This window comes from Lacerta agilis, chromosome 8, assembly GCF_009819535.1.
Source record: "Lacerta agilis isolate rLacAgi1 chromosome 8, rLacAgi1.pri, whole genome shotgun sequence".
Classification (NCBI taxonomy): Eukaryota; Metazoa; Chordata; class Lepidosauria; order Squamata; family Lacertidae; genus Lacerta; species Lacerta agilis.
This window is the reverse complement of record NC_046319.1, coordinates 49166546-49184875: the sequence shown is the minus strand read 5'-3', so window position 1 is coordinate 49184875 and position 18330 is coordinate 49166546. Positions and strand designations below refer to the sequence as shown.

Genomic DNA, 18330 nt, shown 5'->3' with positions numbered 1-18330 from the left:
AGCAGTCTTTTTCTTATTGTGGTACCCTGGGTTGCGACTGTCTTGAGCTATCTGTAGCAGCCCTTCATTGTCTATCCTGCAGGAGAGGACTCTTTCACACAAGTTCCCTGTTTCTTACAGGAGGGGAGGAGGGCTTGCATTGATCAGATGTTGCAACCAAGACTTTGCCTTCCCTGAGGGCTGTTGGAGCATATTGGGGGTGGGGGGTTTCCTTCCACCAGGCACCCTTGAGCAGAGGCTTCCTCCCTCTTGCTGATCTTTGACAATTCTTCTTTTACATATGTATCATTTTAAAATCCTCCTCTTTCTCTCCAGTTTCAGGGCTTTGTTGCAGCAGAACCTTTTCTGGGCCAGCAAGTGGAAAGGGAAAGATTGCCAAGGGATTATTTAAAAGCCTAAGCAGCTGCTGAGGAGGAGGAGGAGGAGGAGGATGAGCCACGGGGACACTGCACTTCCACGCCTGCCAGATGCCAAATTGGAGAGGAAGTTGCAGGGCTGAGCAGGAGCTGCGTCGGCAGACTGAGTGTGTGTGGCGGCAGCAGAGGGTGGAGAGAGCGCCTGGGCCACCCAAGCGGCGGCTGTCCCTGGGCAGCCCTGATCCAGATGTGCAGCTGCCAGCTCAGAGGCGAGGTCCTGGGATGGGAACTGGCAGAAGCTTCCTGTCTGCTGGAGTGGTGGTGCCGAGGGAACGTGGCTCATTAACCCCGAAGATGGAGCTGCTCTGATACTTGGAAAACAGCTGCTTTCTCTTTTTCCAGCTGGGACGCAGAGCCTTGAAATGTGTGCCAAGGAGCAGACGCGACCATGGCATGCTCCTTTGTGTTAGGACAGGCTCTCCTCCTCCTCCTCTCAGGAAGGAAAAGTACTCAGGCAGAGTTGGGGACCTAGTTTGCTGGGAGAACCTGTGGAAACGGCTCTCTTGAGTCAAACAGTGGAAGAGGGCACAGGCCGCTCTTATTTTGCTCTGCTGTGGCCCAAATTCTGTATGCAAAAGGCTTGGGCGGGGCCAGAGAGGTTGTGACTGATGTAAGAAGAACCCAAAGAGTTGTGGCTGGAGGCTACCTGGGATGGTCTGTTCCAAACACCTGCCAACAGCTGCTGTCACATTTCCGTGGCTAAGTTGGTCTCTGCAGCACCTGGAGAACTGTGAGGGTTCCCAGAGGAAGCTTTTGAGAAGCCAAACACTTTCTCTGCCATATTTCACCCCTGCCTTTTTTCCTGTTGCAAGAGAGACACAGGCCGAGTGACCCTTCCCTGGCCTCCCCTCCCCTCTCATGCCCACCATGAAGTTTTCACTGCGCTTCTGGTTCCTCTCCACGGCTTTCCTGCTTGTCTTCATCATGTCCCTCCTGTTCACCTACTCCCACCACAGCATTGCCTACCTAGACCCCAGTGGGCTGAACGGCATCCACCGGGTGAAGCTTGTGCCAGGCTACGCTGGTATGCAGCGCCTCAGCAAGGAGGGGCTCTTTGTGCGGAGCTGCACCTGTCACAGGTGCATGGTGGACGTGAGTGACTCAGAGTGGTTCGACACCCGCTACGACAGTAACATCTCCCCAGTGTGGACCAAAGAGAACATGGACTTGCCGCTGGATGTCCAGAGGTGGTGGATGGTGAGTTTTTTGGGGGAGGGACTGGGGTGTGTGTGTTGACATTCCCACTCCTATTACAACCACATAGGGCAGCAAGACCAGGACAGCCTAGTAAGTCTAAGCACCGTGCAACAAAACTCCCAGCCTCCCAGCTGCTTAGTCTGTATCCTGGCAAGGGAAATAAGACTGGGAGATACTGTCTTGACTAGATGAGGCAAAGTTCCTTATTTTGCATAATGATTCTTAAACATTATTGGACGAATTTGGCAGCTCTTGGTGTGCACTCTTCAAAATCTGTCTTTACATACTGGTATATTATGAATGTAGATCTGAACACATGTTTATATCTTTGAGTCATAATCTTGAAACAAAGCTGCAGATTTGAAAACAAACCTTAAAAGTTTACACTAATGTATGAATGATGACCAGCTGCTCATAAAACTATTCTATTTTTTCCTGTTTTCCTTAACCCTTAACATAACGAGCCAGTTGGATGGCTGGAGCAAACTCCCACATATTTTTCATCTGCTCTTTTAAAGTAGGCACCGTTAAGGTTTTCAGTCCTTGCCATATAGGACCCTAATAGCTGTCTTCCTGTAGCTTGCCAAGGCAATGTGGTTTTCTTTTCTTTAACAAATTTTATTTTTGCATTTTCTGTTTTACATAATTAAATACATAAACATATAATCCCCTTTGACTCCCCCCCATTGTGGATCTTAATGTAATGATTTCCCCCTCTGCATCTCTTTCATAACTCTATTTTTATAAATCCTTTGTCGACCCATAGTTCACATTTTTACTACAAGACTCCTCGTACTTTGAGGTTTCCATCACTGCTGCACCACCTTACCATCGTTCTGAAACTGATTTCAAAATACTCTTATGCACAAGAGAAGGTCATGCCCTGTTCACCATAAATACTCCCAGACCTCCATTTGAATGTTATTGCTGAGGTCTGGAGCCCAGTTGTGCTATCAACTCTTTAACTTGCTTGTTTTGCAATCATACTGTGACAATATCTTCTATGTTAAAAAGCAGGCGCTTTTCCTCAGTCTTTTCAGAATCTGCCTTTTCTCCTTATCTCCCTGTGGTTTGTTCAATATCAAATGTTAAGGAAGGGCCATAGCTCAGTGATAAAGCATTTGCTGTGCATGCAGAAAGTCCTAGGTTCAATCCACACCACCTCCAGGTATGTCTGGGAGAGATCTCTGCCCTGAAACCCTGGAAACCTGCCATTGCCAGTCAGTGGATGCAATAAAGTAGGCTGAACAAAACAAGGCTCTGGCTTTATGTTCTGTGTTTGAGTGCCAGACAAGTTCAGCATCAAATGAAGTGCATCTGAATCTCTTATTTGCTTCAGTGCTGTAGATCTATCTACGACTGAGTTCCATTGTTTCCTAACAAATCACAGTGTGTTTGTTTGTATTCTGTTTCATTCCAAAATCCAAATTGCCCCAAATCAGAATTCTATCTTATGTCAAAAATTAAATATCCGTGGAATGGTTATAACCCATTGCTGTTCAAATATTATCAAATTGTATCCTTCATGTTTGTTTGAGATGAGTTGTTGTAGTTGTTGTAGTTGTTGTTACTATTAAAATTTTCTATGCCGCCCTTCACCCGTAATAACAAGCAAAAACAATACCCCTCCACTCAAAATTCAGTTTGGAGTTTCTTTAAATATTATAATGTAATTCAAAAAAATTACAAGTTGCTTAGTGGTTCCCATCAAGCTCTCTGGTACTACTGCTGCTATAATTTACAATGTTGTGATTAATCCAGGTGAAATAGCACCTTGCCTAGAAGTGATCACTATATAGCAGGGCTTCTCTCGCCAAAGGACAGATGGAATGCAGTTCCTGGGTTGTCTTGGTGAAGGGATGACTAAAAGTCTCATTAAAGCTTCTCCCTAGATCTCTGAAGTTTTAAGAGTGATTACCTCCTGGCACCCCTCCACCACCCCAAAAATAAAAAATCCTGGGATTTTTTTTGTTTATTCTTCCTTTTAAGCTCCTCTAATGCACCATCAAATTCTGTCCATTCCACATTTTCCATGTCATGACATCATCCAAAAGCCCTTCTTCTGTTACCAGGGCCATTGCGTGGCTAGCAGTTGGCTGCCTTGGGCTCCTTTGGGTGGAAAGGTGGGCTACAAATGGAATAATCATGAGAAATATGTAAGATAACCAAGCAAGTGCTAGAAATCACCCCAGAATAATCTTACTAAACATCTTCCAAGACAACAACGCCCACCTACACCACAAAGAACTCATAACCCACCTACTCTCAGCAGCCAGAAACATCATAACCAGACACTGGAGAGACCTATCAGGAGTAAGCATGGATCAATGGTACCAAGTAGTATGGGAAACAGCCCTACTAGAAAAACTAACCAGTAAGCTGAAACTGACACGGGGACAAATAGAAGAAGACGCCTTCACCCCGGTATGGCTCCCCTTCATCACACACACAGCCCAACAAGATAATGACAAAAATCTACCGACAGCATACAAATCAATATGGCTAACCTGACCAAAAACAGTCACCCACCCCACTCACACAGGAAACCAAAGACCGCCACAGCCAACCACAAATGAACAATCACACCCTATGCCAACCCCGACCTCTCTCACCACCAAAGGAGCACAAGTGAACAGCAGAGAACCTGCACAAACAACACTGACAGCAAACCCTACATATATTAAGTAAAATAGAAACATAGTCACCCCACCCCACCCACCTCTTTTCCCCCTTTCTTCCGAATGTATCAACAAACGAAACTGATTTGTAAAAATGTTACATGGAAAAAATACGAGAGAGACATTGCACTACCTTTGTAAATCAAGAAAATCTTTAATAAAAAAAAAACTTTAAGAAAATGGAATAATCAAACTAATAGTGTGTGCTCAAGTAGCAGCTGACCAGGAGTGCTTTTTGTCAGTTGTACATGGCAATAGGGCTTCCTAGATGTGTGGGTTGTTATCCTGCCTGCAAATCTTAAATACCTATTCTTCAGCATCTGCAGACAAGGCCTTGCAATACAGTCTTCCAGGGTCAAGTGACAAAGATGGTACAGGCATCATTTCCTTGAAAACTGCTTTGGTTTGCTTTTCTCCTCTGCAGGAGTTTCCCCCTTAGCGCAAGGGGAGGAGAAGAAGAAACCTGCAGTCTAAACAGAGCCATGACTCATGCATGTGCAGGTTGCTTGGCTTTTGCCTCCCTCTGCCGTTTGGGCAGAACCAAGGTTGTGCCTCTCCAGATGTGTTCTTAGTTTGGGTGTTGCTACTTGGGAAGCAGCAACCAGCTCCAGCCTCTGCCTGGGATAGCCTGCTTCTTCATCTCCTCTCCTCTCCTTTTGCCCATCCAGTAGCACTATCTGTTTGATGAAAGCTGCAGAGCTTTTTGCTGAGTGACTGAGGCTGGATTTGCTGCAGGGGCTGAACTTCTCACCTTTCTTAAAAGGCCAGCTCTCTTTGTGTAACTGCGAAGAAGAATAAGGAAGCAGCAGGCCAGCTGTTCCATGCCTCTTGCCTTGCCATCTATCTCTTCCAGGAATGTTTCCTTCACCCTTCCCCAGCCTAGTGCCATCCATTTGTCAGACTAGCTCAGTTGGTGGATCTAGGGCAGTGGGTTTCAGCCCTACATTGAGCAAAATATTCCTGCATTGCAGTTGGTTGTACTAGACGGCCCTTGTGGTCCCTTCCAGCTTTACAATTGTATGGTTCTACAGTTCCTACCAGCATGGCTTTGCTGGCTGAGGCTGCCCAAAGCATCTGGGTGGGGGTGGGGAGGCACTAGGCTGGGGGTGGCTGGTTTGCTCCAGCCAGAAGTAGCTCTCCAGGGTCCTCAGCAGAGAAGGGCTTTTCCTAGTCCTGCTACCTTTTAACTGGAGATTCTGAGGAGCCAGGTGGGGGAAGGCACCATCTTAGCATCTCTGACACTGGGAAGAGGAAGAGGCCATATGCAAGAACCACTTTCTGCCTTCCTGAGGATATGATGGCTGGTCCTTGCTGTGTAGTTTGGTCTGTCCCCCTTAGGCCACCTCGGCAGAAGAGAACTTTTATCCTTCTTTTTGAATTTAATGTTTTGCAGGTAAACAAGCAACCAAACAGAACAGAGCAACAACACAACCTATTCTTATGTCATCAAGGGAGTCGAAACCATGTCTCACCATTTGTTGTCCTCCAGAGATATGTCACCAGTCCTGGGAATAGTCTTTCATTTCTTGTTTTTATCCAAAGTCAGTTCTCCAAAGATTTAGTGGAGAACTTTCTTAGGGCCTGCTGCAGGAAAGGCTGGCCCCCAACCCCCACCCCACCCCACTGTTTCTTGTGTCCAGCAGAATGTGGATATCTCATGCAGGGCAGAATTCCCAGGACCAAGAAGTACACAGTACTCCATATTCTTCTTCTTTGGTTTCTGCAGATTTCTGAATGTACAGCAACAGGAAATGCCATCTCACACTCTGCTTTTCAGCCTCCCGTCTCCTGTAACACATCTCCTCCACTCCCCACTTCTTTAGTTTTCAGTTTCAAAAAACACATATAACAAGCAATCCCCATATAACCCCCAAGAAACATTCCGTGAATATACAAAGTAAATGCTACAGTCAAAAAATAAGCAGGTTAGTAAATAGTTCGTGGCTAATTATGGCAGTTGTTATAAAAATTAGGTTCAACCCCAGAAGGGAGTCCATGAACCCGGGCGAGAGCCTTAGTAGGGCTCCCCTCCTCTCAAGAGCACTTATGAATAAAATAGAGATGATACAGAATCTCCCAAAGCAAGGCAATTGCCCTGTATTTTATTACTGCTGCAGAAGGGTGTCTTGCAAGCAAAAGACCCCGAACAAAGGTGTGCAAGCTCCTATATAGACCCTTGAAATTCCCCCCCTCCAGCTCAAGACCACCCCTCCATACATTAGAACTACATCACATATTGGGAGGGTCTGGTGGCAACTTGGACCCTGCCCCCATGCCTCTTGCCCTCCACAAAAAAACCATCAAGTGAAACAAAAGATATTTACATTTCCCTATATCCCAGCCAAGTTAATCACACCTTTTTGTCTGACACTTAGATATCAGGATGCCAGAGATTATCACTCAGGCAGAGGTCTGCTGAGTAGCTGGAGGGGCAACCCCCCTTTGTTCCTGAGACAAAGAAATACTTGGTCAGTTGGGAGTGAGGCCTGTCTTCCTGTGCTGGTTTTCAGACATGTGGCCTTATTTGTTTTGGTACATTAATAACAATTAATATATATAAATAAAATACCTTAAAATTCTTACAACACAGTTAAGGGTCTTCTACTCTCTGTTTTGTCCCAGAGTAAGGCATGGGTAACTGGTGGTGGGTGGACAACATTTTCTTTTCCTTGTACTGAATTAAACATCCACCTTACAGTTCCTCTGGTCTTTGTCTTCCTGAGCACTCTTAAGATGTTATATCCCATAGTCTATCCCACCATGCCTCCAGAGTTAAGTTAGTAGCTGTTTACTAATATTGTCTAATTGTATTTCTAGCTGCAGACATGAAAAAGATTAGTAGTAGGTTCTTAAATAATAAATTCTTATGGTCATCTGTAAACAGATTTAATAAAGCTAGCCTTGGATCAGGTTTTATCACCTGTCCTGTAATAGAAGAAACTTCTTCAAAGACTAATTTCCAACATGTAATGGAAAATCCCAGGTGTGGAACTGCCCAGGCGCCTGGCCCTTTGGGATAAGCCCACTGGTTTCTGCGGAGTTAAATAAAAGAAGTCCAGCCACTGCAGCAAGGACAAGACAAGGTTTATTGAGCAATAAGTTACAGTGAAAGAGCAGCGTTACAAGAACTTTTAAAACCTCCTACCATATCCCAGAATACAGTTTGGAAACATCATTACTACATCACGAAAGGGAGGGTTATACATAATTAACATATAGGAAAAACAAAATTAACATATGGGGGAAATGGAGCAATATCAGGGAGATAGCCCTGGGCCTGTTGTGTTTGTCCATGGAGTTTTCTTGGCAGGGATACTGGAGTGGGTTGCCAGTTCCTCCTCCAGGTGGATCACGTTTGGTCCAAACTCTCCACTATGACCTGTCCATCTTGACCTGTCCATAGCTTCCTCTTGACCTGTCCATAGCTTCTTCTTGACCTGTCCATAGCAAAGACATCACCTTGCCGACAAAGGTCCGTATAGTTAAAGCTATGGTTTCCCCAGTAGTAATGTACGGAAGTGAGAGCTGGACCATCAAAAAGGCTGATCGCCGAAGAATTGATGCTTTTGAATTATGGTGCTGGAGGAGACTCTTGAGAGTCCCATGGACTGCAAGAAGATCAAACCTATCCATTCTCAAGGAAATCGGCCCTGAGTGCTCACTAGAAGGACAGATCCTGAAGTTGAGGCTCCAGTACTTTGGCCACCTCATGAGAAGAGAAGACTCCCTGGAAAAGACCCTGATGTTGGGAAAGATGGAGGGCACAAGGAGAAGGGGAGGACAGAGGATGAGATGGTTGGACAGTGTTCTCGAAGCTACTAACATGAGTTTGGCCAAACTGCGGGAGGCAGTGAAGGATAGGCGTGCCTGGCGTGCTCTGGTCCATGGGGTCACGAAGAGTCGGACACGACTGAACAACAACAACAACAAGCCCTGGGCCAATGTGAATGGGTGTTAAGTATTGGCAAGGATATCTTGAGCACTTACCTGGGAGAGAACAATGGGATTCCAGTTGAGGGATATTAGCCCAGTGGCTTCCTGAAGCACCCAGAGATTACCTGCTGAGGCATTTCCCTGTATAGGACAAACAAAATTAACATATGAGGGAAATGGAGCAATATCAGGGAGATAGCCCTGGGCCAATGTGAATGGGTGTTAAGTATTGGCAAAGATATCTTGAGCACTTACCTGGGAGAGAACAATGGAATTCCAGTTGAGGGATATTAGCCCAGTGGCTTCCTGAAGCACCCAGAGATTACCTGCTGAGGCATTTCCCTGTATAGGAAAAACAAAATTAACATATGGGGGAAATGGAGCAATATCAGGGAGATAGCCCTGGGCCAATGTGAATGGGTGTTAAGTATTGGCAAGGATATCTTGAGCACGTACCTGGGAGAGAACAATGGGATTCCAGTTGAGGGATATTAGCCCAGTGGCTTCCTGAAGCACCCAGAGATTACCTGCTGAGGCATTTCCCTGTGGATCATGGCAGAGAGATGGGTTCCCTTAAGGGCAGCACTCCGTACCCCAATGAATTTACTCAGGAGGAGACTTTGCTTAGGTGACCCCCCCATAATTTCCGTAACACAAAATAATTTGAAAACGGGTATGCATTCACACCACATATTGCAACACACCTTGACTCCTGGGGAAAGAGGCTTGTTAATGCCCTGGATTGGATCTTGATGTTATATCTGAATGTTGCTCTTTCCCAAATATGCTTGAGCTAGTGCAGCAGCTCACATCAGTCGTAGCCCCATCAAATTTCATTTTGTCAGAATAACAAAAGCAATACAGTATATATCTGAAATTCATAAAAGAAAATCACAAAAGCATATTTCATATCAGTGACACAGCGATAACAGTGCTGAATACCAGGCCAAACTATCAATCACCTCTGCATAATCCAATACAATTTGTATCACAAGAAGCGAATAATATTATTGGAAAGGGATCTCTGCTCCCTCTCAAGTCTTCAGCTCCTAGGATATGCTTGGGGGAAGCTTTGGTGTTAAGCTGGTCTGAGTCCAGTTTCAGAACAAGCTGTAAATGTAGACAAAGAGCAGCATGGCCTTCTCCTACTCCATGTGTGAAGGATTTATTATACCACACTAACTGACTGCTGGCTGCTTGGTACCTGTGGGGTGTTCACTTTGGCCTCATGTTGTCCTCTCCTTTCCCTGCAGATGCTACAGCCACAGTTCAAGTCCCACAACCTGAATGAAGTCTTGGGGAAGCTCTTCCAGATTGTCCCTGGAGAGAACCCATACAGCTCCCAGAACTCACAGCCGTGCCGCCGCTGTGCTGTGGTTGGCAACTCGGGCAACTTGCAAGGCTCTGGTTATGGCAGGGAAATCAATGGGCATGACTTCATCATGAGGTGAGTGACTGGGAGGGCCAGATCCCTCTGTGTCTTGGGCTGTCTTCTCTCTGTCATTGCTGGGCTGGCTCTTGCATCAGAGAACAGCAGCCCGGCAAACACTGGGAACGAAGAAAGCAGCAGCAACAGCTGGCGCTGCCTGCCTCTTCCACTCCAGTTTCTTTCCCTGCCAAGGAAGGAGGTTTGACTCCCAGCCACTCTTGCCTGGCCAAGTGACCATCTGACTTCTTGGTGATTCTCTCTTGGTTACCTTCAGCCACCCCACCAGCTGTCCAAGGAACAGATACCTGTGCTTGCGTTTAGTTGCTGCTGCCTGAAAGTTTCCAGAAGCTCTGCCAGCATTTGGGGTCTGTCGTTGTGCAGACATTGCTTTGCAATTTGAAATAGTATGAACTTGTATCTGGGTTGACTCAAAACAGGCCTAAAGTGGCTGAAACTTTCCCAGAGAGAGGCCTGGAAAGTTGGGATTTCAACTGGAGCAAAAAATAAAAAATAAAATAAACATTGATGAACTTGGACAAGCTTGGACCCCAACTTTATTAGTGTCTTGACTCCTCCTCATTGTTTCTGGTGGCTGCTCTTGAGTCCCCTGAACTGGGTAGTTTTTCCTTGAATGCATGAGGTGGGATGACCTATCACTCTGGACAGGATTACCTTGCAGTGCAGAGTCAGTTCAGGTGTTTGGCTGCAGGTCAATATGGCATTTGGATGGTGTTGTCAAGTGGACACTTGGTTAATTGTATTCGTTTCTCCACCTCTTCTCTCTCGCTTTCCCTCCAACTCTCCACTCCTTTCATCTCATGGCTTTCTGCAATTGCAGCCCTGTAGGTAGGGGGTTCTTATGTTCTTGTACAGCACCTAGCACATATGAGATGCTTTTGCAAATAACACATAAGTGGTGTGGGGAACCAGAGTTCTCATTCTGAATCCAGCTGACTGTGGAAGAGCAATGCCTTAGCAGTGTCTGCCCCACCAAAGCACCCCTTTCTGGACCCTTTTTTGCCTATAAGAGCTTCATCACCTTGCTGCCATCTAGTGGCAGGTCTCTCAAAAGGCGGCTTGAAGTGAAGCATCCTGCAGGGTCCCTTGTGGACAGGGTTGCCAGCTGCCCTTAAAGAGCAGTTGGTGGGATCCACATGTTTCTCTGCCCGCTCTGGAATCGCATCCTGGATGGGGCTTGGCTTCCTCCTGTGAAGCAATGCGGCCTCTCCTTTCTCAGTGAAGCAAAACTCACGGGTCTTTCTCCTTGGTTACTATAACTGGGCCTAATGTTGTGATTTTGCCTAACTTGGCAACTGGTGGGTGATCCAGGACTGAGCTGAAAAACTTTGCTCCCATCAGTGTTTGTTGGAGATGGGAGAGACTGAGTTCTGTCACTGTTTGCATTTGAGGAGAGCCAGAGTCAGAAGTGTGGGTGTTTTCATCAGAATTTTCCCCAAACTAGAGGGGTACAGCTATTGCGATGGGTAGGATTAGTTGCATCATCTGTTGCAGAATATTTGGGCTTTAAGGGGATGCAAACGAGCCACCATTTGTCTTCTGCAAATAGTTACAAAGGCACTGTGATTCTTCATTGTATGCTGTTACAACTGCAATGTAAAAGTTGTGGAAGTACCCCCCCCCCCTCAAAAGAATATTTTAGTGTTCAGAGGCTGGATTGAGCTGCCCCACACACCCTTTTGTAATAATGAAATGCTCCAGACCACAACTTCAGCAAATGCTTCTCCCTGCTTCCCAATTCTTTCCCTGCAGGATGAACCAGGCCCCTACAGTGGGCTTTGAGGCAGATGTTGGGAGTAGGACAACCCATCACTTCATGTACCCAGAAAGTGCCAAGAACCTGCCAGCCAACGTTAGCTTTGTTCTCGTGCCCTTCAAAGCCCTGGACCTGCTGTGGATGGCAAGCGCCTTGTCGACGGGCCAGATCCGATTGTATGTATCCTGCATTGCAGGGGGTTAAGCTTGGATGACCCTTTGGATACCTTCCAGCTCCACAATTCCATGAGTCTATCCCACCCAGTGAGGCAAAGATGGGCAGCCCTGGCCAACAGGCACCGTGTCATTGCCTGGGGACGAGTAATTCCCATTCCTGTGCCTTCAACCCTTTCTGGACCTTTTCCAAAAGATGGCTGTCTTAGGTAGCATGCTGGTCCCACCCATTATTATTTTTCAGTGTATGGCTAAACATTGGAAAGCAAAAGGTTGCTTCCAGGGTATAAGCAGAACAGACAGTCCACACTTGAATGTTGTACACAAAATTCGGGATGTAACATACATAAAGGTATGCACTGCTACCTGTATGTGAAGGTTCACGTTTTGTGACAGCCAAGAGCAGCGGTAATGAAGGAAGAAAGAGAATTGTGTTCTCTCTGTAAAACTCCAGAGCTGCTTGGTTCAATTTCAGGTTGGTCCAGCCCCCAGATTTTCACAGTGGTGTTCCTTGTGTCTGTGTGCCCTCCATGCCCCCCTCTTCCTTTAAGAGTTAATATGGAGATGTGACAGAAAGAGGGAAGGGAGGGCAGAGGGAGCAATTGAGCAGAGCATCTTTTTAGCAAGGGGGGGGCAAGGAGCATCTCATTCTCATTCTTTCTCCCTTCTGCTTCTCTCATAGCACTTATGCGCCCGTGAAGCCTTTCCTCCGGGTGGACAAAGACAAGGTAAGTCTAGCTTTCATGGAGGAGAGGGAAGGGATTCTGTGAAAATATCCATGTTGGCTTCATCTGCATGGATATTTTCTAAATTCTCGTCTCTGTTAAAATAACTTGAGAAACAAGTTTTTTGGTTTTTTTGGGTTGGTTGGTTCTGCTAAAAATGCAAACAGTTCTTGCATACTACATGCATTACTATACACATACACACTTAAAAATGGAAGTCGCTCTGCACCACGAAGGGCAGCTGAGCATCAAGCAACAGCAATCGGTCCAGGATTACCCCCAAGCTGCTTATGCACTCCTTTAGAGGGTGTATAACCCCCATCAAGAGCAGGCAACTTCCCAGCCATCTGGTCTAGGGAACCACCCACTAACAGTGCCTCAGTCGTTTCCTCTGGGCTGTGTGGACTGAGACTGAAATACTCAATGGCCATGTGGAGGGGCTTCTCACAGAGAAAGCACTGCCTGTTGTGATGTTGTCTTCCATGATTTGTGTCCTTAGGTTCAAATCTACAACCCAGCTTTCTTCAAATACATCCATGACCGATGGACAGAGCACCACGGACGCTACCCTTCAACAGGGATGCTGGTCCTCTTCTTTGCCTTGCACGTTTGTGATGAGGTGGGTTCTTAAGTAGCTGGAGAGGCTTCCCAGCCTGTTAAGAGAGATTTCATGTTGCAGAGGGGAGGCCAGCGCCTGGAATTTGGCAGGCTCCTCTGGTCTATTTAACAGGCTGGGTGCAAGAGTGAGTGTGTGTGTGTGTGTGTGTGTGTGTGTGTGTGCACACGTGTGCCTGTGTGTGTTTTAAAGGGGAGGTGAGGGAGACAGAATGTAAAAAGGTGGGTCACAGTTCCCGACCACTCAGCACAGAGATCCAACACAAGGCAGCACCAAGGACAGGTCTGCCAGTTTTACTTAATTATAGGATAGGCGTGCCTGGCGTGCTCTGGTCCATGGGGTCACAAAGAGTCGGACACGACTGAACAACAACAACAATACTCTCTCTCTCTCTCTCTCTCTCTCTCTCTCTCTCTCTCTCTCTCTCTGGGACATAATAATAAAATATGCTGTAAATTGAGAGATAGAAGAGGCTATAACCAAACAACCTGATGGGGACCAACAATGCTAGGTGTCTTCTATGGCTTTGTCCACACTGGGACATCTGTGTGTATGTGGGTTGCTCTTTCCACGTGTGCAACTTCATCCACACATGAATGCATTTAAATTTATGCATCCAAAATCTGTCTTAGTGTTTCCCATCCATGTTAGTTGACAGTGTTGGTGGATAGTATTTGTGCTCCATGTTGCAGTCCTCTTCCACCTTATGTTCCGGAAACATGAGGCCCATTGTGGGCATGTGCACAGGTAATCATTAAAAAAAAAATCAGTTTATTGTTGAAATACAAGTTTTCTAATATGCCAGATTTGCACAAAAGAGCAGTGAAAAAATGAATGTGCCCATTTGGCTCCAAGCCGGGCAAGTGTGTGGAGCCTCTCCCATGAAAGGCCTGCCACTTCCTCTCCTCCTATTATTTGTTTGTTTGTTTGAGTTTATATACTGCCCTATACCCGGAGGTCTCAGGGCATTTCACAGCATAAAATCAAGACATAAAACCACAAAACACATGCACACAAAAACAACCCAGTAGCCGCCGCCCCCCCCCCAAAAAACACACATTTTAAAAGGGCATAGGATGTAAATTGATTGAAAAGGAACGGTTTTTGCCTGGTACCTAAAGGTATTTAATGATATGGTGAAGTCAGCTTTGCAAAGTTTGGCAGTCATTTACAACTACAGTTTCCCCCCTGCCACTCCATTGTCTCTCAGAGGGTAATTCCACTGAGTTTCACTTCAGTGGGTGTTTCCCTCGTTGACAAGGACCTTCTCTTTTCTTTCCCTGGTTGTAGGTGAACGTTTTTGGGTTTGGGGCAGACAGCCGTGGCAACTGGCACCATTACTGGGAAAACAATCGCTATGCAGGAGAGTTCCGGAAAACTGGGGTGCATGATGCTGATTTTGAAGCCCATATCCTTGATATTCTGGAGAAGACAAACAAGATTGATGTTTATCGTGGCAACTGACCCCTCCAGGCTGCTGTGTTCCAGCACTGACTTGGTGACTGGCCTGCAGGGGATGATGGGCCAGGTGATGTGGCCAGCTACCTGTTGGGCCTGGGCTGAGCACTGGGTTTCCCCTGAACCCATCAGGATGGACCCTGGGAAACCTGCACCCCAGGGAGGCCCCAGGGAGCAAATGAGGTACACTGTTTCTGAAAGCAATTGCAGCAGAAAGATACTCTCAAAGGGGAGTGAAGGAAGTGTGTGTGTGTTTTGTTGGTCCTCTCCCCTCAAATCAAGAGGATTTTCAAATAGAACAAATCAAGTTTTGAGTATGTAGCACAGGTTTCCCCACCTGGTGGCTAAAAGGAGATACATTGCTGCACATTTTCTTTCTTTGAATGAAGATTAAAATGTAGGAAGGGGTGCACAAAAGCAGCCAAAGGAGGAGGAAAAATCTACCAGGTGGCTGGCCAGGTTTGGCTGCTCTTTGACCAGTTCTCAGAGGTCTGCCATTCTGAGTCTGCTGGGAAGCCTGGGCGCTGACTGGTTGCCAAGAGCAAGACTGCCTTCGAAGCTGCAACTGGAAGAAGCCCTTACAATCCAGAGAGACTCCGCTGTTGTTATTTTTTTTAAAAAAGCAAATGAACAATCAACTTTCCTTTGCTAAATGGCACTTCTCGCTTCCCACTTTTGCCCAGGGAAGATTCTTTTTTGTGTGTCTTCATTTTGTACAATCAGGTTTAAAATGCAGAGAGCAGCTGGATTGTATTTGTTGTTGCTACAATCAAGTAAACTCTGGAAGATTTTGCTTGCGGAAGCCAAGCGTGGGAGGTGCGGCGCCTACAGAAGACTCTGTCATTCAGCACCCTGACTCTGGCGGGTGGTTATGGACACAGGCCGTTTTCAGGGAGCCAGTGCCACTTGGGACAAGCACCGCCCCCTTGTGCTAGAACCTAAGGGGAACCCATGCCAAAGCCACCCGAGTTTCAGACCCGGTGACTTCTACCTTTCTCTACCATTCATGGCTGTAATCAAGTTGACCGCCATCTTGGGTTTGGGTGAGCAGGAGGTTCCCTCTCCTGGCAAACCGTTTCTTGTGATCTCAGAGCTGGGTGCCTGCATGTGTTTGCCTACTCTACCTCCACCTTTCTGCCCCACCCTTTTACTCAAATTGTTTCAATGACCGGGGGGGGGGGGAGAGTCAGGGAGGTGGCCCCCAGTCTGAAAGGACTGGCCAGCTGCCTCCAGATAGTCCAGACCTTGGCTGCTTGCTGCCCCACTACCAAGACTCCCTGCCATTGGACTGATTTGTGTAGCTAAGTCCCTGCAGATTGCAGCAGAGAGAGGGGGGTGGTGGTGGTTTGGAAGGGTGGAAGAGCACCAGGCTGCATTGTTGGAGGGTAGCAAGCTAGCTGGAGAGGAGAGTAGGAGGAGCTAATTTCCTTCTTGTTGGGTTTGCTCTCTTGCCCTAGAAGCTAGGCTGGTGGAAAGCAGCGTAGCATGTGGAGAACTGCCTAGTTTCAGGGTTTGTTTGTTTCCCTTTTCTCAGAATCATATTCAGATGCAACAGGGGTTCCTGCTGGTGAGCAGAAAGTCAGGGGGCGGGTGAGCCATGCTACTCAGGAACATGTCCTTCATGAAAGGAATCTGGTGTTCGGTTCAGCTGCCTTTGGGCAATTGAAGAGGACTGGCTGGCAACTTGTCAGCCCTCTAGACCTGATGTTTTCCATTCCTGAAGGATTCCAGGATTTAACCCACACAGGTATTAATTAATGTTTTGCTGTTGGGCCATGGACAAATTCTGCTGAACTGTTTTATAACCACTGAAAGGAGCAGGCAGACTTGTCCTTTGAACGGAGCCCTGTGGCATCCTCACTTCGCACTGTCCATGGGTTTGCACTGGCCTCGCCTTTTAGTTGGGGGCAGGAGGCTTAGGAAGTTGGGCTACATTACATTTCTTGACCTTGGAAGGGAGGAGAGCAGGGGCGAAGGCAAAGCTAAAGGACTTCCCTCTTGTTTGGGCATCAGGGATTTGTGGGCATGCAAGCCAACACCCCAGGCACCTGCTCTCCCTTTTCTCTGCCCTTCAAAACTGCAATCATGCCAAACAGTATTGAATAAGTATTTCTTTAAAAAAGAAAAAAAAAGATGAAATGTGTAGGAGGGAGCAGCCTCAAAGGGGACCAATCCTGACTCCTTGTGGCAACAGTGACTTAACTGCACAGCCTAGAAAGCAATGTTTCTTCCTCTTTCCTCTTGTACCTCCCCCCCACCCACCCTGTTTACATACCTCTCAAGAGGGTTGTGTGTGTTGAGGGAGTAGAGCACATTAGAGACCAGAGAGATGTTCTTTATTTGAACCGCAAAGTCTTCTGCTAATGAGCTTCTGCTGCCATCTGGATGCTGAGAGGCAGCAGGACTGGCCAGGCTCACTGTGCTGCTGTGTATGGCCAGAGCAAAAGGGAGCAAGTATCTCTCTAGAAGAGCATCGAACAGCCATGTACTTCTAGGGGGGCAGCCATCCCAGGCACCACCCTCCAGGGGTTTGAGACTCCTCCAAGCCAGTACTGCCTCGTGCTGCTGTGGCTGAGAGTCCAAAACCCCTGGAAGGCACATCTGGTTGAGCAAGGCAGTCAGGAGCCTCCCTCCTGCCAGCTGGCTCAGGGAGCAGGTAATCCACCTGTTCTTTTTTCTTCTTTCCAATACTCTCCTAAAATCTCTGGGCACTTTTTTTTGGCAGTGTGTGGGGGATAAATTTTGAGCATCAAAGAGTGCCTTGACTTGCCTTGCTGGCTCCCTTGGACTCTTTCCACTCCCTGGTGGTTTTGTCTACTATGTGCTTGCCTTTTTCCTCTCTGTCTCTCCCTTCCTGCTGTTCTGTGTATGTGTGGAGAGGTTTTGCCTGGGCGAAAGAGCCAGCTTGGAACAAGGCTGGCCCCTGCCTGGCTCTCCGCAGCACCTGCATGGCTGCTTTCTGGTTGGGATGATGGGACAATCTTTCCAGGCCACTCCACACCCCCTGGGCCTCCAGAGCAGCAAATATTCCTCATCTCACTCTGTCACTTGGAAATGGAAATCTTCCCCAACCCCTCCCTCTGCCTCTTTCGTAAATGGGTTGCAATGATTCCTGCTGAATGGCTTGAAAGAATCTCTTCTGCCTCTTCAGCAGCCTGGTCACTGCAGGATACAAAGCTGGTAGGTTGTGATGGGTGACTATATCCAGGTAGAACTTGTGTGGCAGGGCATGAACTGTTGGGCAACCTTGGCCGGATCCTGCCTTACCACCTGCCTTCTCCTTTGGACCATCTCTGCTCCAAAGAGAAAAGATCCTCCCCAGGGAGGACTCTGCATCCTACATTGCCGACAGTGAGCTGTGGACTAGCAGGATCAGAGTTCTGGTTGTGTAAGTGGCTAAATGAATGTTCTCAGTTTGCAAAGATTCTTTAAGATGCTCATGCTGGGCATTTCTGTTGGCTGAACCCAGGTTTCTCCCCCCCCCACACACACACACCTTCAGTGAGGTTTTGCCACCTGTCAAAGAGTCCTGCATCTCTGAGCCACCCTCTCCTGGCTCCTACAAATGAGCTGCCAGATGGACACATGGCCAGCCCATCCATAGGACAGGGCAGATGGTTGTTCCTGGTGGATCATTTGCAAGGGAGCTTCCCATTGCTGCTGTGACACAATTCCTTTCTCCACGGTAGCTGACCTTCAGCCAGCAATTTGCTGAATAACGGGGTGGGGGGTGGGGTTGGAACTTTAGAACTGCAGGGAACAAACCTCTGCCATTTCAGAGTTGGCAGTGGCTGAGTTGGAAGGCGTATGAGGTGGCTGCTGTCAAACCCCAGGGCGGTTTCTCAATAGAGGTTGCAGGTGTGAGAGGTGTGCCCCATGTGTCTCAAGGGAAGGAAAAGTCTGGAGAAGGTGTTGTGCTTTCCCCAGTGTG

The 18330-nt window shown here is 47.3% G+C and overlaps 1 protein-coding gene across 1 annotated transcript; it reads left to right on the top strand.

The window, feature by feature from the left end:
• Positions 1-800: 800 nt before the first annotated feature.
• Positions 801-17884, top strand: ST3GAL2 (ST3 beta-galactoside alpha-2,3-sialyltransferase 2). The gene is made up of 6 exons (XM_033157311.1): positions 801-1613; positions 9478-9671; positions 11424-11603; positions 12283-12328; positions 12825-12944; positions 14232-17884. Exons 1-6 carry the CDS (start codon positions 1275-1277, stop codon positions 14403-14405), a joined length of 1053 nt encoding a protein of 350 aa, XP_033013202.1. The 5' UTR covers positions 801-1274; the 3' UTR covers positions 14406-17884.
• Positions 17885-18330: the final 446 nt, after the last annotated feature.